This window comes from Trachypithecus francoisi, unplaced genomic scaffold (genome assembly GCF_009764315.1).
Source record: "Trachypithecus francoisi isolate TF-2019V2 unplaced genomic scaffold, Tfra_2.0 Lachesis_group2, whole genome shotgun sequence".
Classification (NCBI taxonomy): domain Eukaryota; kingdom Metazoa; phylum Chordata; class Mammalia; order Primates; family Cercopithecidae; genus Trachypithecus; species Trachypithecus francoisi.
Genome location: NW_022681465.1, coordinates 87,255,995 through 87,279,424, shown reverse-complemented (window position 1 = coordinate 87,279,424; position 23,430 = coordinate 87,255,995). Strand labels below are relative to the sequence as shown.

General features: G+C 38.9%; 1 protein-coding gene across 2 annotated transcripts in view; it reads left to right on the top strand.

Moving 5' to 3' along the window:
• Positions 1–23,430, top strand: part of IL6ST (interleukin 6 signal transducer) — a 59,754-nt gene that overhangs the window by 16,659 nt on the left and 19,665 nt on the right. The window contains exons 3-10 of one of the 2 annotated variants that reach the window (XM_033179594.1): positions 2,157–2,235; positions 9,143–9,448; positions 10,625–10,745; positions 14,610–14,776; positions 15,394–15,548; positions 18,277–18,436; positions 21,887–21,969; positions 22,946–23,156. In XM_033179594.1, coding sequence (XP_033035485.1) covers positions 2,172–2,235; positions 9,143–9,448; positions 10,625–10,745; positions 14,610–14,776; positions 15,394–15,548; positions 18,277–18,436; positions 21,887–21,969; positions 22,946–23,156 — 1,267 coding nt within the window. In that variant the 5' untranslated portion in view covers positions 2,157–2,171. Of the gene's footprint in view, positions 1–2,156; positions 2,236–9,142; positions 9,449–10,624; positions 10,746–14,609; positions 14,777–15,393; positions 15,549–18,276; positions 18,437–19,168; positions 19,215–21,886; positions 21,970–22,945; positions 23,157–23,430 lie in introns of those variants that run through there. The other variant, XM_033179595.1, reaches the window with a different exon arrangement.

Below are 23,430 nucleotides of genomic sequence, written 5' to 3'. Positions count from 1 at the left end.
GCTCACTGCAGCCTCTGCCTCCCAGGTTCAAGCAATTCTTCTACCTCAAGCCTCATGAGTAGCTGGGACTACAGGCATACACCACCACACCTGGCTCATTTGTGTGTGTGTGTGTGTGTGTATGCATGTATGTGTGAGAGAGAGAGAGAGAGAGAGAGAGACAGGGGTCTTGCTCTGTTGCCCACACTCGAGTCCAGTGGCGTGGTCTAGGCTTACTGCAACCTCTGCTTCACGGGTTCAAACGATTCTTCTGCCTCAGCCTCCCGAGTAGCTGGCATCACAGACACCCGCTACCATGCCCAGCTAATTTTTGTATTTTTAATAGAGATGGGGTTTCACCATGTTGGCCAGGCTGGTCTTGAACTGCTGACCTCAAGTGATCTGCCCACCTCAGCCTCCCAAAGTGCTGGAGTTACAGGCGTGAGCACCTGCTCCCTGCCAAATGTATAGAGTCTTATAGTTACCACCACAATCAAGTCATAGACTATTTTTATCACTCCAGATTTCCTTTATGCCCCTTTACATGTCCTGCCTCTACCTCAGCCCTAGGCAACCCTGGATCTGCTTTCTGTCACCTTAGTTTTGCCGTATCAAGAATTTCCGAGGCACAATGGCACAATGGCTCATGCCTGTAATCCTAGCACTTTGGGAGGCTGAGGCAGGAGGATCACTCGAGCCCAGGAGTTTGAGACAGCCTGGGCAACATAGTGAGACCCCCCATCTCTTATAAAAAAAAAAGAAAGAATTTCCTGTAAATAGAGTTATACAATAATAGCCTGTTGTGTCTGGCTTTGTTTATTCAGTGTAATGCTTTTGAGATTCATTTATACTACTGTGTCTATGACTAGTTCATACTCTTTTTTGTTTGTTTGTTTGCTGATTAGTATTCTATGCCTCTACCACTGTTTGGATGTATGTTTATACATTCAGCATTTGGTAGACATTTGGATTGTTTCCAGTTTGGGACTTAAGAATAAAGCTGCATGGCTGGGCGCGGTGGCTCAAGCCTGTAATCCCAGCACTTTGGGAGGCCGAGACGGGCGGATCACGAGGTCAGGAGTTCGAGACCATCCTGGCTAACACGGTGAAACCCTGTCTCTACTAAAAAATACAAAAAAAGCGGCCGGGCGCGGTGGCTCAAGCCTGTAATCCCAGCACTTTGGGAGGCCGAGACGGGCGGATCACGAGGTCAGGAGATTAAGACCATCCTGGCTAACACGGTGAAACCCCATCTCTACTAAAAATACAAAAACTAGCCCGGCGAGGTGGCAGGCGCCTGTAGTCCCAGCTACTCAGGAGGCTGAGGCAGGAGAATGGCGTGAACCCGGGAGGCGGAGCTTGCAGTGAGCTGAGATCTGGCCACTGCACTCCAGTCCGGGTGACAGAGCGAGACTCCGTCTCAAAAAAAAAAAAAAAGAATAAAGCTGCCGTGAACATTTGAGTATAAGTCTTGGTGTGGGCATATGTTTTTATTTTGGGGAGTACACTCTTTGGAGTGGAAATACCAAGTCTTATGGTGTGCTTTTAACTTGGTAACAAACTACCAAATTGTTTACCAGAGTGTCTGTATCATTTTGCATGCCTATCTGAATAGTTATAATTTTTAATCTCTCGTTTTGAGTGAGGTTGAAAGTATCTTTTCGTATGCTTGATTTACTTGTATTTCCTTTTCTATAAACTATTCAAATCTTTTTGCCTGTTGTTCTATTAGGTGATAGAATTTTTTAGTAATTTGTAGGCATTCTTTATATATCAGGGAAAATTTTTAACCGTGCTATGAATTACAGACTGCTTTTTCCATTTGTCAGGTATCTTTTAAGGAGACATATTATGGTGAGTTTTGCCGTGTAGAAATTTGTCACTCCGAAGTTCTTAACCTCACAGTTATTTATTAATACAGGACTTCACATAAGAAACAAGATATCTCTTTTAATTAACCTTAAAGTATAGATTATGTTTTCTAGCAGTGTTTTCCGTAGCCATAACTTCAGTGGAAATAAAGAAAAATAATGTGAAAACTTAAGTTCTCTACATTCTCATAAGAATGTTACCACCTTTTAGAAACATAGCTATAGCGTGGAAACGAGATTGTATCTTAAATTATGTGTATATAAGAGAAAAAATATTAAAAGTAATATTACATGTGTCTGTTGCAGAAATAGCCGCACAAGATGTTGACGTTGCAGACTTGGCTAGTGCCAGCCTTGTTTATTTTTCTCACCACTGAATCAATAGGTAAGGTTCATGAAATACCCTATCTTATAACTTCACAAATTAGGTATATATATTTTTATATTATTAGATAATTAAGCTTATGTTTAATTATTATGTTCATATATTATTTCTAGGATAATCAAGAGAATAATATCTTAAATTGATTTTAATAAAAATATTCTCGATAATCTGTTTTTGTATAATTTGAGTTAACAGTCATTCAGTAATCTTAAATGCTGTATAATAATAACTTTAAAATGGAGAAGGAAAAAAGTGTGTGGGTTGTTCTGTTTTTCAGTAAATAGGAGAAAATTTGTTAAATCTTGTTAAGTTTTACATCATTCATACTGCATGCTCTTTAAGTATTGAAGGGCTGCTTTCCTGTGTCTCTAAGTCCTCGTCCCCAAACTACAGTTACCCAGATATCCAGTCATTCTATAGGATCTGGCTTTTAACCCTGTGCATGCTGATTACCTTCCTGATTCTTCACTTAGTTGCCTGTATTACATTTAAAATAGAATACTGGCTGGGCATGGTGGCGCACACCTGTAATCCCAGAACTTTGGGAGGCCTAGGCAGGAAAATAACTTGAGTCCAGGAATTCAAGACCAGCTTGGTCAACAAAGCAAGGCCCCATCTCTTTTTTTTTTTTTAAATTAGCTAAGTGTTAGTCCATTCTCAAACTGCTATAAAGAAAGACCTGGCCGGGGGCGGTGGCTCAAGCCTGTAATCCCAGCACTTTGGGAGGCCGAGACGGGCGGATCACAAGGTCTGGAGATCGAGACCATCCTGGCGAACACAGTGAAACCCCGTCTCTACTAAAAATACAAAAATCTAGCCGGGCGAGGTGGCGGGCGCCTGTAGTCCCAGCTACTTGGGAGGCTGAGGCAGGAGAATGGTGGGAACCCAGGAGGCGGAGCTTGCAGTGAGCTGAGATCGGGCCACTGCACTCCAGCCTGGGCGACAGAGCAAGACTCCGCCTCAAAAAAAAAAAAAAAAAAAGGGCCGGGCGCGGTGGCTCAAGCCTGTAATCCCAGCACTTTGGGAGGCCGAGACGGGCGGATCACGAGGTCAGGAGATCGAGACCATCCTGGCTAACACGGTGAAACCCCATCTCTACTAAAAATACAAAAACTAGCCGGGCGAAGTGGCGGGCGCCTGTAGTCCCAGCTACTCGGGAGGCTGAGGCAGGAGAATGGCATGAACCCGGGAGGCGGAGCTTGCAGTGAGCTGAGATCCGGCCACTGCACTCCAGTCCGGGCGACAGAGCGAGACTCCGCCTCAAAAAAAAAAAAGAAAAGAAAAGACCCGAGACTGGGTAATTTATAAAGAAAAGGTTTAATTGACTCACAGTTCTGCAGACTGTACAGGAAGCATGGTGGCATCTGCTTCTGGGAGGCTTTGGGAAGTATCCAATCATGGCAGAAGGCAAAGGGGTAGTGAGGCATCTCACATGGCGAGAACAGGAGGAAGAGAGAGAGAAAGGGAAGGTGCTACACACTTTTAAATGACCACAGCTCACAAGAACTCATTCCTCATCCACAATCTCGAGGAAGTACCAAGTGAGAAATCCACCCCTATGATTTAATCGCCTCTCCACCAGGCCCTACCTCCAACACTGGGGATTATGATACGACATGAGATTTGGGTGGAGGCACTGATTCAAACCATGTCACGCCTCTTGTCCCAACTACTCAGGAGGCCGAGCCAGGAGAATCATGAGCCCTGGACCTCGAGGTCACAGTGAGCCATGATCATGCCATTGCACTCTATCCTGGGTAACAGAGCAAGACCCTGTCTCGTAAAAAATACTTATCTGTACGTGTATGTGTGTGTGTGTGTGTATATAAATAATACTATTCCAGCTCTCCCCCTTACTAGCTATAGGACCTTGGTCAGTTATTTTCTGTGCCTCAATTTCCTGATCTATGAAATGGTGATAATAATGGTCACTACCTCCTAGGATTATTAGTGAGGGTTCAAGAAGTTAATATAGAGGCCAGGCATGGTAGCTCATGCCAGTAATCCAAGCACTTTGGGAGGCCGAGTTGGGTGGATCATTTGAGGTTAGGAGTTCGAGACTAGCCTTGCCAACACGGTGAAACCCCGTATCTACTAAAAATACAAAAATTAGCCAGGTAGTAGTGGCACACACCTGTAATCCCAGCTGCTCAGGAGGCTGAAGCAGGAGAATCACCTGAGCCTGGGAGGTGGAGGTTGCCGCGAGTCAAGATCACCACTGCACTCCAGTCTGGGTGGCAGTGAAACCCTGTCTAAAAAAAAAAAAAAAAATCCGGGCTTGGTAGCATATGCCTGAAAGTCTCAGCTACTTGGGAGGCTGAGGTGGGAGAGTCACTTGAACCCAGGAGGCAGAGGTTGCAGTGTGTGGAGATTGTGCCACTGCACTCCAGTCTGGGTGGCAGAGTGAGACCCTGTCTCAAAAGCAACCAAAAATAAGTTAATATAGAGGAAACGTGGACAGTGTTTGGCCTACAATAAGCATTATAAAAATGATAGTTACTGCATATTTATTATAAAGGTTATTGTTGTCTTTGAATAAAAGGTTCTTTATGGAAAAAAATAAATGTAATATACCAAAACCAGTGGCTTTCATACTTACTTTGATGTGAACATCATTTTTATAAAGTTATGTAACTGTGTGGTAGCTGAGATATACCCTTGTTTCATGTTAAGCTAGTGATCAGTGAAAATTCTCAGGTGGTTTTTACATGAGTTACTCTTAAACTAGTTCTCCCTCACCCTATGTATGTTTCTTATTACCTAAATAGGGTATATTTCCTCGATTGCTAATTTCATTTTATCAGTTTTAGCCTGTTACTCTACTCTTTCAACATAGTTTTGAATCCCAGCATTTTCATCTGAAGTGTTAGCAGTTGTTTGTAGTCCTGTCCTCTGCTAATTTGAAAAGCACGTGTGTCTATCTTTTCCCAAGTTGTGGATTAAAATGTTGAAAATAACAGGACTGCATTAGTTACCTGTTGGTCCCTCACAAATACTCCAAATCTTCAAGGCTTAAAATGATAATAATATCTCTCATGGTTTGTATAGGATAGGACTATAGATAGGCAGGCACAATCAGACTTATTCGTCTTTGTTGTACAATGTCTGGGGCCTCAGCTGCAGTATTCAAACTGGGAGCTGTAGTCATCTGCAGACTCCTTCGCTTATACGTCTGTTGTTGATGGTATCTGCAGGCTGGGGCTATTGTCCAAAACACCATACGTGGCCTCTTTTTATGGCCTTGGCTTTCTTACAATGTGTGACTGGGTTCTAAGGGCAGATATCCCAGGAGAGAGAAAGAAAGCTAATTAAAGTCTGTATTCTTTTAATGATCTAGCCTCTGAAGTCTCATAGCACACTCCATTGGCTAGAGTGGACACAAGGCACCCATACAGATCTGTTGTGGTTGGGGAAATGCAGTCCCCACCTCTTCATGAAAAGAGTGTGCGTGACATCGTAAGAAGAATATGTGGGATGGGATAAATATGTAGGTGTGGCCATTCTTAAAATACAGTCTTCTCCAAGAATTGAGGGCATGCACTTCAGCATATTCTACTTAAGACCACCCTCTGATTGACTTTTTTCTTAGTCAATATTTTTATATATGGGTAATCAAATATAAATATGAGTATGAACCTATAAAAGTAGCAAAATAGTAATATCTTAATATTCATTGTAATATCAGTTACAGTATATTCTTTTTCCTTTGTTTTTCTTTTTTTCTTTTTTCTTTTTTTTTGAAATGGAATCTCGATTTGTCACCCAGGCTGGAGTACAGTGGCGCAATCTCAGCTCACTGCAACCTCCGCCCCTCAGGTTCAAGCAATTCTCCTGCCTCAGCCCCCTGAGTAGCTAGGATTACAGGTGCGGGTCACCACACCCGGGTAATTTTTGTATTTTTAGTAGAGACAGGGTTTCACCATGTTGATCAGGCTGGTCTAGAACTCCTGACCTCAGGTGATCCGTCCACCTCGGCCTCCCAAAGTGCTGGGATTACAGATGTGAGCCACTGTGTCCGACTCAGTTATAGTGTATTCTAATTCACATTTTTTCATCTTGCCCTATAAACATTCAAAATAACTTTATCAGATACCTTTCTTAATTGAAATACTTTCTTTTTACAATTTAATCTCAGACTGTTAGCCCTATGAAATGGGATTAATTTGGCATGGGATGGTTTTAGTGAAGCTGTGTCTCACTTTGAAAAACGGAACATTTGCCCCCCCCCCCCCCTTTTTTTGAGGTGGAGTCTCACTCTGTCACTCAGGCTGGAGTGCAGTGGTGTGATCTTGGCTCACTGCAAGCTCCGCCTCCTGGGTTCATGCCATTCTCCTGCCTCAGCCTTCCGAGTAGCTGGGACTACAGGTGCCCACCACCACGCCTGGCTAATTTTTTGTATTTTCAGTAGAGACGGGGTTTCACCGTGTTAGCCGCAATGGCCTTGATCTCCTGACCTCATGATCCACCTGCCTCGGCCTCCCAAAGTGCTGGGATTACAGGTGTGAGTCACTGTGCCCAACCCATTTGCCCATTTTTAATATTTCTCTTATTCTATGTGTAAAAATTAATCATATTGAGATATCTTATGTTTTTAGTACTCGAGTATATTTCATATTTAACGTCCCTATAATTACTTTAAAGAAAGTTTAACAAGTGATTTTGCCAAAGAATAAAGTGATGTCTAGGGAGTTGTAAGTTCTGACCCAGTATCACAGAGTAACTTAGTAGAGATTCTCCACTAGATGAAGGACCATACTATTGGAAATTGAGAGTAATATATGCACTAAGATTTACAGTAGACATGTATAAATAACAGCAAGATGATATAAACAGGCCACATTATAAGTTTGAAACAAAGAAATACACATTCCAGCTCTGCATTTTACAAGCTTTATGAGAGGTCCTGGGATTCCATTTGGGGATACAATTTTGACTGCAAAAACGGTTTTTAATTTTTCCTGGGCTCACTGCAGCCTTGACCTCCTGGGCTCAAGCAGTCCTCCTGCCTCAGCACCTGACCCTCACCCCCAAGTAGCTGGGACTACAGGCATGTGCACCATGCCTGGCTAATACTTGTATTTTTTTTTGTAGAGGTGGGGTTTTGCTGTGTTGCCCAGGCTAGTAATTTTTAACCTCAAAAAAACTTCATGGGTAACTACCCAGGAACCCTACAGCAAATAGGATTCATTGAGGAAAGCTACCTTAAAATTGTGGACATTGAAGCTAGAGAAAAAGAATGAAACCATGTCAAATAGTTGGGACTTTTGTCTTGATAATAGGTAGGCACTAAATAATTTAAAGTAGAAAAATGTCATAATTATTTTAGAATAGTAACCATGACAGTAGTATGTAAGATAAACTGGAAGGAGGTCAGACTGATATAATATAGTGCCCTGTGCTTCAGCAGTCAAAGTAGCATTGGAAAGAAGAGGTTGGATGCTTATTAAGCATACAGAACCAACAAAGTGCAATATTGTTAAGTTGGAGGTTAGAGGAGGCTGATGAGAGATGTTGGAAGATGACTACATAGTATCTGGCCTAGATGTCTAGATGGGAGTGGTAGTGTTAGCAGAGGCAGAGAAATAAGAATAAAAAATAGTAAGTTTGAAAAGATTATGATACATATAGTTTTGGACATGCTCATTTAAAAATAGCTATGGGATATCGCAGATAGATATATGTCTAATGGGCTGTTGAAGTTATATGTCTAATGGGCATGGGGGTTTAGTGCTTACAGATAGGGATTGAGATGTCATCAATGTGGAGTAGGTGATAGGTGAAGTGTATAGTTGTGTTTAATTTTTTTTTTTAACCTGATCTGATTCTTTGTGTTTTGTTTTGTTTTGTTTTTTGAGACTGAGTCTCACTCTGTCTCCCAGGCTGGAGTGCAGTGGCGTGATGTCAGCTCACTGCAACCTCCACTTCCCAGGTTCAGGTGATTCTCATGCCTCAGCCTCCCAAGCAGCTGGGATTACAGGTGCCCACCCCGACACTCGGCTAATTTTTGTATTTTTAGTAGAGATGGCATTTTGCCATGTTAGTCAAGCTGATTCTTTGTTTTTAAATAGGGGATCTTATCCCATGCATTTATTTTCACTCCGTTGTCCAGGGTGGAGTGCAGTGGCTCACTACAACCTTGACCCCTTGGGCTCACACCATCATCCCACTTCATCCTCCCGAATAGCTGGGGCTATAGGTGTGCACCACCATACTAGGCTAATTTTTTTAATTTTTAGTACAGATGTCGTCTCCCTATGTTGCCCAGGCTGGTTTCAAACTCCTGAACTCAAGCGATCCTCTTGCCTCGGCCTCCCAAAAGTGCTGAGATTATAGACGTAAACCACCACACCCGGGCCCATGCATTTATTCTTAAAACTAAACTATTTGGCCATCTTGTTCTATTCTTCCTGTTTTGTATTGGTCCCTTGCTGTTTCCTTTGTTATCTGAGTTTTGATGTGTGGGCAATGTATACTGTCTGTCTGTGACCCCAACTGTACTCCACAATAGCATTCAGGACTGTGGAGGAGACTACCACTGCCTGTTTTCTGGAGAGTTTAGTTTAGACCTGGGGTCTAAATGGAGGGACAGGATAGGTTGTGGGGCAAGTATGAATCATGCTGCAGGCAGTCTGTGTTTCTTAAAGAAATAGTTTATACCATGGACTATAAAGCATGAATGGGTTTTTCTTAATTCAGCTCCATTATCCTTATAATTTGTATATTTCTTTACAAACTCAGGCATTAATTTCTAATCACATTAATTTTCAGTTGTACATTGTCTTTTTCTGTGTCTTTAGGGATATTTTAGTGAAGGTTGAGGGACTCTACATTGAGTGCTACCAGCTGGATATCTTTTTGTACCAGAAAAATTCAGTCCGTTTATATATTTTCTATTGTTCCCTTTTAGGTGAACTTCTAGATCCATGTGGTTATATCAGTCCTGAATCTCCAGTTGTACAACTTCATTCTAATTTCACTGCAGTTTGTGTGCTAAAGGAAAAATGTATGGATTATTTTCATGTAAATGCTAACTACATTGTCTGGAAAACAAACCATTTTACTATTCCTAAGGAGCAATATACTATCATAAACAGAACAGCATCCAGTGTCACCTTTACAGATATATCTTCATTAAATATTCAGCTCACTTGCAACATCCTTACATTCGGACAGCTTGAACAGAATGTTTATGGAATCACAATAATTTCAGGCTGTAAGTTTTGTTTTTGTCTTATTTCAGACTTTGTCATGACTATTGAACTGCATCTTTAATGTTGTCCTTTCATCTTTATAAAATGTAGTAATTGTGGACTTAGTGACTTGGACATGTTTGGTTTTTTAAAAATAAGCTTAGAAGTAGGAACTACAAGTCTCCTGTCTTTCCTGAAAGTCAAGCGGTTTCAGTTAACTAGAGAAATACTTGACATGAGACCCCCCCCACCACAAGAAAGTATTGTTGAATTGACATAATGATAGTAATTTTCAGTATCCCTTAATTGCTGAGAAAACGCACATGTAAAGCAGCTACCTGAAGAAAGTGAACAAATACTGGAGTAAATCCTTTTTTTTTCTTTTTTTCTTTTTTTTTTTTTTTTGGTGACAGAGTCTCGCTCTGTCACCCAGGCTGGAGTGCAGTGGTGTGATCTCAGCTCACTGCAACCTCCACCTCCCAGGTTCAAGCAATCCTCCTGCCTCAGCCTCCCAAGTAGCTGGGACTACAGGCATAAGCCACCACGCCTGGCTAATTTTTCATATTTTTAGTAGAGATGGGGTTTCGCCATGTTGGCCAGGCTGGTCTCAAACTCCTGACCTGAGGTGATCCACCTGCCTCAGACTCCCAAAATGCTGAGGTTACAGGCGTGAGCCACTGTGCCTGGCCTTGGAGTAACAAAGTAAACAAAATTAACTTACTATGATCCAAAAGTGGGTTATCTAATTTGTGGATCACCCAGACTTTACTGTTTTGGCATTTGCTTTTCTTCCAGAGTTTGGGAAAGCAATAAGAAGAGAAACACAAATGAATCATTTTGACTTCTACTTAATTGCCTCTTACAAACATATGTAAATATTACTTTTAAAAATACACTTAATGGAGAAATCAGTTGATGTTTTTTCCAGTTATAAATGAAAGTTGATTTTACGTCGAAAATTAATGTGAAGCAAACCAGTTGATGACAGTTAGGATGGATGTATATGTATTACTACCTAAAAAGAAGTGTAAGAGTTGGGATAGAAAAGAAATTTTCATCTACTTTTCATTGTGCCATACTTTTTGCTTGGGTTTGAGTTTTTCATCTAATCTAGATCGCAAATGCCTTGGGTAGTATATAAATTGCATAATATTTGTGGATACAAAGCTTTCTGAAAGATGCTAATTAATCCCTTTTAGTGCCTCCAGAAAAACCTAAAAATTTGAGCTGCATTGTGAATGAGGGAAAGAAAATGAAGTGTGAGTGGAGTTGTGGAAGGGAAACACACTTGGAGACAAACTTCACTTTAAAATCTGAATGGTATGTTATTTTAAATTTGTTTCATGTTAGATTTATTAAGTTAGTCATTTTTGCTGGAATTTTTATTTTACCAAGTAATAACATTAAATGCTATTTTAAAACATTTAATTTTTTATTTTGTAACATTTCAAATAAATACAAAAGAAGAGGCCAGGCGCAGTGGCTCACATCTGTAATCCCCAAGACGTGGTGGCTCACACCTGTAATCCCAGCACTTTGGGAGGCTGAGGCAGGCAGATCACTTGAGGTCAGGAGTTCAAGACCAGCCTGGCCAACAGGGCAAAACCCCATCTCTACCAAAAATACAAAAATTAGCCAGGCATGGTGGCAGGTGCCTGTAATCCCAGTGACTCAGAGGTTGAGGCAGGAGAATCACTTGAATCCAGGAGGTGGAGGTTGCACTGAGCCGAGATCATGCCGCTACAGTCCAGCTTGGGTAACAGAGTGAGACTCCATCTCTAAATATACAAATAAATAAATAAAGTAGAAAGAATAGTATAATAAATACCCATACGTACCCATCATTCAGCTTCAACACTGGTCAGCTCATGACCAGTCTTATTTCAAAGGTACTCTTTGCCCATATTGTCTTGAAGAGAGAATCACAGACATCATATCATTTCATCTGAAAATACTTCAGTACACATCTCTAAAAGAAGCATAACAACATACCATTGTTACACTCAGATATAAAATATTACATTTTCAGTTAGTGTTGATTTCCCCCATTGTTTCATAAATATGTGTATATGTGAATTTATGTCATGTGTCTCTTGAACTATAGGTTCTATTCTTTTTCCTTACAATTCAGTTGTTAAACTGTTATACACTGTACGTTGTTTAACATATTCCCTTGTCTTTTTTTTTTTTTTTTGAAATGGAGTCTTGCTGGTCACCCAGGCTGGAGTATAGTGGCATGATCTCCACTCAGTGCAACCTCAGCTTCCCAGGTTCAAGCAATTCTCCTGCCTCAGCCTCCTGAGTAGCTGGGATTACAGGCGTGTGCCACTATGCCCAGCTAATTTGTGTGTGTGTGTGTGTGTGTGTTTTTAATGGAAACAGGTTTCACCATGTTGTTCAGGCTGGTCTCGAACTTCTGACCTCGTGATCTGCCCGCCTCCGCCTCCCAAAGTGTTCGGATTACAGACGTGGCCACCACGCCTGACCCCTCTGTCTTTTTCTTTTCAAAAAATTGCTGTTAGATATACAAATTTCATCAGATTTGGGTTTGATTTTTTCCCCCCCCAAAAAAAATATTTTGTAGGAGTGATGTGTACTTCTATCAGGAACGACCAGATAATGTTTCACTGTTTTTCTTTTTTCTGATATTAAGATTGAGCAGTGGTTTTGGGTGTTGTCAGCCTTATTCCTTTATTTTACTAAGTTTCCCATTTGTTTTTTCCAAACAGAAAAACTGAAAGAATTTTACAGTGAACACTCTTGCATACCCATCACCTAGATTCTACAATTAACATTTTACTGTATTTGCTTTATCACCTGTTTATCTATGCATCCTTCTGTCTCTCAATCGATCTTTTTTATGTATTTCATAGTGAGTTGCAGTCATTAACATACCTCACCCTTAATCACTTCAGTATTTCATAGTGAGTTACAGTCATTAATATACCTCATTCTTAATCACTTCAGTATTTACATGAACTAGAGTTCAGTATAGTTTTCAGATAAAGTTTACATATAGTGAAAACACAGATCTTAGTGTATCATTCAGTGAGTTTTAACAAGTACAGACACCTGTGTAACTCAAATCAGTATCAAGACATAGAACATTACTAACACACCCAGAAAGTTCCCTCCTGCTCCTTCCCAGCCAGTCTCAGCAACTGCCCCACCCCATGAGCAACTACCTGTCTGATATTCTTTACCATAGATTATTTTTTCCTGCTACAGAATGTTTCATATAAATGAGATTATGTAGTATATACTCTTCTGTGAAAAGTTTTATAACTCAACAGAATGTTTCCAAAATTTAACCATATTGTTTTCCCACTAGTATTTCCCTTACAGCTTTGAGCAGTCATCCTGATTATAATTTGTATGTAAATTACAAAACTGTGGTATTCTGTGTTTTGTTTGTTTTAGCTGAAATACGTAAAGAAAAACTTGCCTTTATCAGCTGTGGTTTACCCTCAAGTACAGTTCAGATAAGAGAAGCAAGATAGGTTTAATATTTTTCCTTAATTACCAGTTTTATAATTAGTTGATTACCTAGTATCCTCCAAAGGTAGATAATGAGGGTTTTCTTTCTCATTATGAATTTATATTTAAACATACTTGTTGTGTTTTAATTCATTATGGATTGTCCCATCTTTGATCAGTGGCACTTGATTCAAATTGGCTCATTCATCTTTTTTTTTTTTTTTTCTGAGACAAGAGTTTTGCTGTTTTGACCAGGCTGTAGTGAAGTGGCGTGATCTTGGCTCACTGCCTCCTGAGTGGCTGGATTTATAGGCACCCACCACCACTTAACACAACTTTCTTAGCCTTTAATAGCTCTCTGATACAACATGCTTTTTTACAGGCTCATCTTATGTATTTCCTCACCCAGACCTGGAATCAACCTTTTCCCAAAACTCTCTGGTTTCATTTAGTGTGAAATAATATTTATAGACTACAATCTGGGTGCTACAGGAATTCATCACTACTGGTTTGTCATAGTGTTTAGATTTTTTCAGTCAAAAGAGTTGGGACATGCTTTGTGGTTTGAGATACAATACAGCTTTTAAAAATACGAATTCATACTAATATTTTCAGTTTAAAATTAGGACTATAGGTTTTTACATAATTACATTCACCTGACATCTACATCTTCTTTCTTATGAACTGAAAAACATAGTTCACAACAACACTAACATAATTATTAATTTGTTTTATCCTATGGTTAATACAGCAGCTGTAGAATAATAACACCAGTATTAGCACCAACAAAATGATTACTAAGAATGATTTTAAGACTGTTTTTCTCTATGAAGGATGTGTAGTAGTCAAATTACTGTGTTTTAATGTTACTTGAATAGTTCCTTTCTGTGTGGTTATACTACATCCTCAGTACACAAGTTCTTATGTTTCTTTTGGCTTTTGATTTTTAGGAATTTTTCTTAATAATTATATAAAACAATCCAAAAAGTCAAATCTATTAATAGTATTAAGACATGTTCAGAAAAGTCTATATTCTATTCCTGAATCCTCTGCCTTATTTCCTCCTTCTCCTTAGAGGCTGACCGTTTTGTTTTGGTTCAGTTTGGGGTTTGGTTTATCCTTCTATTTTTAAAAACAGTGTTATATATAAATATTTTTAATTGAGGAATAATTTATATAATTAAAAATAAATATAGTAATATTTCTTGGAACTTTCCATAGTGATAGAAATCAGAAAGTAGTTGCCTAAGTTTGACTAGAAAGAGGCTAAGAGATTTTAGCTCTCAGACTAAAGGCTCAGGGGTGATAGAAATTCTTACCCCTAACCTCCTGTCACCTAGCATATTGTGCTTAAAGAAATTTCTGGTACAGTAAAGGTTCTGTTTTAGGAAAAAGAAAAAACAGCACTGGGATCACAAGGAAATAGATAATTTTTGGAGAGGAATCAGTGGGGATGGAGCATAAAATTTTAAAGCACAATATTTTTAGACTACAAATTTGAAAATAATTTTATGTCTTAAGATATAGATCAAAGTCAATTTTAAAGAAAGGTTAATTTTTAAGAAATTTTGTTAGTGATCAACAATTTATTGCAAAGTTTGCTACAACAATCTAAGTCTTTCATCAAATTCTTTGCAAGTAATTTTTTTCACTCTGATTTTTTCAGATGTGTTTTTAATGACTGATTCTTCAATTTTTTGTATTTAGGGCAACACACAAGTTTGCTGATTGCAAAGCAAAACGTGACACCCCCACCTCATGCACTGTTGATTATTCTACTGTGTATTTTGTCAACATTGAAGTCTGGGTAGAAGCAGAGAATGCCCTTGGGAAGGTTACGTCAGATCATATCAATTTTGATCCTGTATATAAAGGTAGTTATAAGCTTGAATTTGAGAGTTTATTTGACACTGTAGTAGTTTATAAATTAGTTTTTATATTTAGATTTTTTTAGATTTTAATGTAGTTTTTAGATTTTAAATTTTAGATTTTAATGTAGATTTTAGATTTTGATTAATGTAGAAACAAGCATTTATTTATCTTAGTGATTTTTATGAAGTAATTTTATCAATAATATCAAATAGAATTGGGAAAAAGAAAAATATCCATAATCCAACCATACTTAACAGCTGTTTTCACTTTGAATATTTTCTGTTCTCAAACATCTTACACCATTGTAATTACAGTATGTATGTTCCAGTTTTATTCTCTTTTTTAAAAATTTGATATCATAAGTATTTGTCTTTTGACATATGAACCTGAAGAGATTAACAAATGTAATAAACTAACAAGGAAAACTAAAGATTCCTTGGAAGTCTTTTTTGTTTCCATTATGAGGTATATAGCATAGCATAATTTTCAGAGAATTTAGTTCATTTGGTAAGGATAAATGAATATTGTAAAATAAAGGAAGGACAATATAAAGAGTATATTGAGTTTCTATATGAAATTGTAAAGCATAGTAAACCTTAGGATTTATTTTATTTTTCAGTGAAGCCCAATCCGCCACATAATTTATCAGTGATCAACTCAGAGGAACTGTCTAGTATCTTAAAATTGACATGGACCAACCCAAGTATTAAGAGTGTTATAAGACTAAAATATAACATTCAATATAGGACCAAAGATGCCTCAACTTGGAGCCAGGTAAATTGAAAGTTACTGTTTGTTCAAATAGTCCTTTCAGCCCTCTAATCTTAAAAAGGTTCAATCATTTTCTAAATGTCTTTAAGTTTCTGGTTATGTGAAATATTTTCCTTGACACCTCTTCTGGGTCTTTATTTCAAACAAGGGGAATCAGGAAGGTATCCAGATAGAAAATACAGCTTTGCTAAATACAGTAACCTTTAAGTAAAACATGAAAATGATATAGGGTGATAGGAAATGGCTTTTTTTTTTTTTTCTTTTAGAGATAAGGTGTCCATTTGCCCAGGCCGCTGGCTCACTGCAATTTCAAACTTAAGCTTAAGTGATCCTCCTGCCTTAGTCTGACTACAGGTGTGCACCACCATACCTGGCTTTTTAAAAATATTATTTTTTTGTGGAGATGGAGTCTCACCATGTTGCCCAGGATGGTCTCAAACTGCTAGCCTTAAGCGTTTATCCTACCTTGGCTTCCCAAAGTGCTGGGATTACAGATGTGAGCTACCACTACCAGCCTAGAAATGGCATTTTTGATGTGAGATACAAAGAATACAAGTAATAAGCAAATTAAGTGGAGGAGCAAAAATAAAGAGATTATAAGGATAAGGTAGCTAGTGTAGGGATTGGTGTGCCGTAGTTCACCAAAATCAGCCTGTGACTTGTTTTTGTAAATAAAGTTTTATTGGAACACAGCCACACTCATTTCTTTACATACTGTCTCTATTTTTATTCTACAATGGAATTGTTGAGTAGTTAAAAAGAGACTATCTGGCCTGCAAGCCTAAAATATTAGTAAATATTTTATCTACCTTTTTATAGAAAGTTTGTTAACCACTGAGGTAGAGGAAGGGATTGGTAGGGAACTTGTAGGACTGAAAAGGATAGTATACCCAAAGATGATGATGCCGGCGAAAGAAATACTTGGAGCTTTTAAAAAGGCTATCACCATAGCATTCAGCTATCCATACTCTTCTCTGTTTTGATTCCATTTATCACAAACAGTATGTCTTTGCTTTTGTTGCTCTGGTCACAGTGAACTTGTAAGGGAATTGGGCTGATGACTTTACTACTTGTCTCCTTACCCCACTTATCTAAAGGGCTGAGAATACAATCAGAAAAAGCAATAAAACAAAATTGGATTAATGCTTCATGTTGTACAGAGAATATGCATACCTGAAGTTCTTCAAAATGTGATATTAAGCACAGAATCTTAATTCAGTGCTACAAAAAAGACTGACATTTATTTTGTATCCAATATCAAATTATTAGAGTGATGTGACCAGTTATTTATCTATATTTAATCTCCTCTTTTTATCTGAAAGCCAAGTTTAAAAGCCAGGAAAACTTTTGTTTTTCTTGTTTGGGCTGGATATCTTCCTTTTGCCCATCCACATCTATACTGTACCCTTCTCTTTGTTGTGTCATGCTGACCTGTATAGATTTCATCTGTGGGTTCCCATTCTTTGTAGCTTCCTTATGACTGGTTAATGGAAGGAAGGGACTAGGCAGGAGAGAAGACAGATAGAAGAACAGTGAAATTGGCATGTTGATTTTCCCCGCTTCTTCCTGGGAACTGGCTGTCTTTTTTTCTTTCTTTCTTTTTTTTTTTTTTGAGATGGAATTTCACTCTTGTCACCCAGGCTAGAGTGCAATGGCGTGATCCTGGTTCACTGTAACCTCCATGTCCAGCTAATTTTTGTATCTTTAGTAGAGATGGGGTATCACCATGTTGGCCAGGTTGTTCTCGAACTCCTGACCTCAGGTGATCCACCCACCTCAGTCTCCCAAAGTGCTGGGATTACAGGTGTGAGCCACTGCACCCGGCTGGCTGTCTTTCAACTGAAGGTCACTGCCTGTCAAGACAGCCCTCTCTAGCTGACCTTCTTTCAGGTTCTGGTACTTCTCCTCATCCCTTTGGGCCTAGAGGTAGAAACAGCTCTAAGCCCCACAGTACTAACTGCACTCTCTAAGGATCCATATACTCTGTACGTAGTCCCTTTATGAAGCCCTCCTTGAATTATTCTAAATGGAGTGTGCCATCTGTTTCCTGCAGAAATCCTAAGCTATAGGCCCTATGGAAGAAATAAAGGGAAAAAAGGAAAGATAATAGATGTTTCCATACTCCTCAAACCTAATAACTTTACTGATTTGGACTGCTTTTTAACTTACACTTCTTTCTCTCCAGAGGTTGAGTTTAATGTATTAGTCTTGTTTCAATAAAATAGCTTCAGGAGGCTGAGGCAGTAGAAGCACTTGAACCTGGGAGGCGGAGGTTGCAGTGAGCCGAGATCACGCCATTGCACTCCTGCCTGGGCCACAGAGGGAGACTCTGTCTCAAAAATAAATAAATAAAAATAGTTTCTAGGCTGGGCGCAGTGACTCACGTCTATAATCCCAGCACTTTGGGAGGCCAAGGCAGGTGGATTGCTTGAGGTCAGGAATTCCAGACCAGCCTGGCCAACATGGTGAAACCTCATTGATACTAAAAAATACAAAACTTAGCTGGGAGTGGTGGTGGGCACCTGCAGTCCCAGCTACTCAGAGGCAGAGGTAGGAGAATCGCGTGAACCTGGGAGGTAGAGGTTGTGGCGAGCCAATATTGCACCACTGCACTCCAACCTGGGCAACAGAGCAAGGCTGTGCCGCAGAAAAAAAAAGTTTCTAAATTTTAACACAACTTAGAAGACCTTACTAATTGAGGTTTTCTGTTGGTTGATTTGCTTTTTTTCAGATTCCCCCTGAAGATACAGCATCCACCCGATCTTCATTCACTGTCCAAGACCTTAAACCTTTTACAGAATATGTGTTTAGGATTCGCTGTATGAAGGAAGATGGTAAGGGATACTGGAGTGACTGGAGTGAAGAAGCAAATGGGATCACCTATGAAGATAGTAAGTAAATAAGTATATGAAGAAGTAAAGCTATTGGAATTCCATCTGTGAATTGGTTCTGGTTTTAATAATATAGCCTCATTGCTTCTTGGTTTGTGATCATTTTATTCAAACTGCAGTATTTTATGTTTTCATTTTTAAGGACATTAAGATGTAAAATTTAATATGGATCATTGATAGTATAAGTCTATTTGATACCTAATTAAATTATCATGGAGGCCAGGTAATTTAATTGGCTCATGCCTGTAATCCCTATACTTTGGGAGGCTGGGGTGGGCGGATCATAAGGTCAGGAGTTCGAGACCAGCCTGGCCAATATGGTGAAACCCTTCTCTATTAAAAATACAAAAATTAGCCATGCATGGTGGCGGGCGCCTATAGTCCCAGCTACTCGGGAGGCTGAGGCAGGAGAATCGCTTGAACCTGGGAGGCGGAGGTTGCAGTGAGCCAAGATCGCGCCACTGCACTTCAGCCTGGGTGACGACAGAACGAGACTCCGTCTCAAAAAAAAAAAGTCATCATGGAATGGTGACTTAGATAATCAGAAAACCGTTGGCTTAACTGTTGATAAGTCTAGAACATTTTACTCAAGGAGACTTCTCCAGAGATACTCCTAACTAGAGAATCACATCCTGAATCATTAAAATCACACAGTCTAGCAAACTATACCTTAGATCCTCACTATCAAAAAGATATTTGTATTATACCTTTTATTCATTTTTTTTCTAATAGCATTTGATAAGGCCCTGGGAAGCGGTTGATCTTGGAATTTTGGTTGGTTAGTTTTTATTTTCCTTTTTTCTCCTATAGGTAATATATATGGTATAGAATAAAAAAGGCACAAAAAGAGGGTACAGTCTAAAGTAAGATCTTCACTGCAAAGCAGCTGATGTTACTAAGTTCAAGAAATAATCCTGTGGCATACATTTTTCATTTTGAGACCTTCCTATCACAGACTCATCTCTTAGTTATCAGTGGCAGTAGCTGTGGCTGAAAAAATCCCCTACCACCTATATCCCTTTACTTCCAGCTCTTCTAGAGGTTTAGGTCATGTGACTTGAGAATGTCAAAGGCAGAAAAGTACCCTTCTCCCCTAAGAATTTTCTCTAACTCATAAATGCTGAGAAAGAAAGCAATTTTGCTATTGCTGCTTTGGGAGTCCTCAGCCAGATTGCTTTGTCTTGACCAGGAATCCTTAAAATGAGATACAAGGGGAGGAGTTCATGAAATACTTATAATATTGTGGTTAGTGCCTGTGTGCATTTTTAATGGACAAGTGTACATAATCTTCGTCAGATCAATGAGTGAATGAAATATCTGGGTTCTCTTTATGTTAGGAAATGTTTCCAGCTCATTTTTTTTTTTTTAAATAATTTCATGTTCTTTATTCTGTTTGGGTGCTGCACTGTACTCATGTGAATTTATGTATTTGAACTTCTGTACCAGCAGCCTTTTTCCCAACCTTCCTGGTCTGCCCGTCCTATCCTTTCTGTTTTGTTGTCTGTAATTGCCTCTTCATGATTAACATGTCAGTACTTAGATTTTTTTGTTGTTTTTTGGAAATAGTGCCTTACTCTGTTGCCCAGGCTGGAGTGCAGTGGCATGAACACAGCTCACTGCAGCCTCAACCTCCAAGGCTCAAGCGATCCTCCTGCCTTAGCCCCCAACGTAGCTGGGACAACAGGCACGGGCCACCATGCCCAGCAAATTTTTGTATTTTTTTGTGGAGACAAGGTTTTGCCTTGGTGCCCAGGCTGGTCTTTAACTACTGAGCTGAAGTGAACCACATGCCTCGGCCTCCCAAAGTGCTGAGATTGCAAGCACGAGCCGCTATACCCAGCCTCACTGCTTAGATTTTATTCAACTCCTTTCTTATTCTACTGACTACCATATCTTGCTATTATATTTATAAAAATTTTGAGAAACCAGTTAACACCATTGATTTTTTTAAAGACAAACTTTTTGCAATAAAAAGCTTAACAATGATAAGTAAAAATGAAACGTCAGTTGATATTACTTATTGCTGAAAATTATATACTACACTACATTTAATGGCTACTATAAAAGTTTTAAAAAATAAATACTGCAGGTATTTTTAAAACCAAATTTAATGGCCGGGCGCGGTGGCTCAAGCCTGTAATCCCAGCACTTTGGGAGGCCAAGACGGGCGAATCACGAGGTCAGGAGATCGAGACCATCCTGGCTAACACGGTGAAACCCCGTCTCTACTAAAAAATACAAAAAACTAGCCAGGCGAGGTGGCAGGCGCCTGTAGTCCCAGCTACTCGGGAGGCTGAGGCAGGAGAATGGCGTAAACCCAGGAGGGGGAGCTTGCAGTGAGCTGAGATCCGGCCACTGCACTCCAGCCTTGGCGACAGAGCGAGACTCCGTCTCAAAAAAAAAAAAAAAAAAAAAAATCTTAAAAAAAAAAAAAAAACAAATTTAATTACTGGTATTTAACAATTTATGTTTTGGCTGGGTATGGTGGCCACACCCCAGCTACTTGGGATGCTGAGGTAGGAGGATCACCTGAGCCTAGGAGCTGAAGGTTATAGTGCACTACAGTCATCCACTACACTCCAGCCTGGGCAACAGAGTCAGACACTGTCTCTGGAAAAAAACACTGTTTTATGGAGTGCTTTTTCAGATGGTTAGTGATTATCATAACAATACTGTGCATTTGTTTTTATTACATCCCATCACTCTCAATCATCCTTACATAAAGTAATAAACTTATTTTAGTACATTTATCTTAATTTGTTTTATTATTCCTATGAATATTTAGGGGTAAGCAATGTGTTTAAATAGATTTTCCAGTTTGATTTTCAGCAATAAGTAGTATCAACTTATATTTATTTCATTTTTATTTTTCACTGTTAAAAACTTTGTTTCAAAAAGTTCATTTTTTCTTTAAGAATCATATAAACTAATTTTTCAAAATTTTTATAATCAGAAGACCTGGTATTTAATAGAATAAGAGAGGAGTTGAATAAAATCTAAGCAATGATATGTTGATCATGAAGAGGCAATTACAGATGACAAAACAGAAGTGAGGACAGGCAGACCCAGGAAGGCTGGGAAAAGGCTGCTGGTACAGGAGATTCAAGCAGATAAATACACAAGAATACAGTGCAGTATACAAACAGAATAAAGAGCATGAAGTTATAAGAAAGAGTGATGCCTATTTAGTTGTTGCTCAGGATACATTTTTACCTTTACAATTTTGAGGTTAGAAAAGAGTTCTAGTATAACTGGAATCATTGGGCTATCACCCTGACTGAAGGAAGAGCCAAGTGTGTTATGCTGGGATGGGAAAATGCTGGTATAAAGAGTTAGAGACACCATGCAGTTGAAGGGCAAGAGTACTAAGAACAAAGTAAAAATAATTTGCAGAATCTTATTTTACTGTTAAAACCTTTTTATTTTAAGAAGTTTATGTCTTTTCTTTAGGACCATCTAAAGCACCAAGTTTCTGGTATAAAATAGATCCATCCCATGCTCAAGGCTATAGAACTGTACAACTCATGTGGAAGGTAAAAAAATCACATTTATAGTCCTTTATCTCTTGTAAATCTTTTTTTTTTTTCTTTTTTCTTTTTGAGACAGAGTCTCACTCTGTTGCCAGGCGGGAGTGTAGTGGCGTGATCTTGGCTTACTTCAACCTCCGCCTCCCGGGTTCAAGTGATTCTCCTGCCTCAGCCTCCCAAGTAGCTGGGACTACAGGGGCGCGCCACCACACCCAGCTAATTTTCGTGTTTTTAGCAGAGATGGGGTTTCACCATGGTGGCCAGGATGGTCTTGATTTCTTGACCTCATGTTCTGCCTGCGTGGGCCTCCCAAAGTGCTGGGATTACAGGTGGTGAGCCACCACACCCGGCCCTTATAAATGTATTTTGTATGGTATTATGAGTGGAGGTCTTTTAAATAAATTTTTATTCATCTTAATAGCAAAGCATTTGATTACTATTTTTACTAAATAGAAAGGTAATACTTTATATATATTATGTAGAAGTCAGGTTCAAGAACTACAAATAATACCTTACAGGTATTTAATTACAGTTCTGTGAAAGTGTAAGTTCTATAAGAAGAAGGATGTTGTTTTGTACTTTGGAATTTTCCGGAGTACCTCAGAAAATAATAAAAGTTTGTGATAATTAAAATGTATGCTGATAAGTGCATGAGTAGATCACACTAAAAAAGAAGGTAGAAAAATACTCAAGCATAAAATAAATAATTTAGGCCTACGTAGCCACAGTGCAGAATTCCATAAAGAACCAAAAGCTAACAGAATGATGCTACTTACCCTCTTTTAGTTGAGGTCATGCTTTCACTTTTCATTTAGTATGTACTAGTTTTATTTTAGAACCAAATTTAAAATGAGATTGTGAATCCTTTGCAGTTAAATATTTAGAGATTTGACATAATGGCATGATTTGTGAATATGAAGAAAAACTGATTTTTATTCAAGATTTAGGAAATTGTTTTTAAAAATAAACTGTTTTATTACAGACATTGCCTCCTTTTGAAGCCAATGGAAAAATCTTGGATTATGAAGTGACTCTCACAAGATGGAAATCACATTTACAAAATTACACAGTTAATGACACAAAACTGACAGTAAATCTCACAAATGATCGTTATGTAGCAACCCTGACAGCAAGAAATCTTGTTGGCAAATCAGATGGAGCTGTTGTAACTATCCCTGCCTGTGACTTTCAAGGTTTGTATCTATGAGATGGAGCCTGACTCTTGGATGGAAAAGTGGTGGTTAGGTATGGACAGGGGTCCCATAAAAAACACAAGTTATCTAAGACTGTCTCCTCAGTATCAGGGATAATCACTGTTTTATTTTTTAATTTTTAAAATTTTATAAATAATGATTATATTCTTTTTTTAGAGACCGGGTTTTGCCGGGTTGCTCAGGCTGGTGTCAAACTCCTGAGCTCAAGCGATCTCCCCTGGCCTCCCAAAGTGCTGGGATTACAGGCATAAGC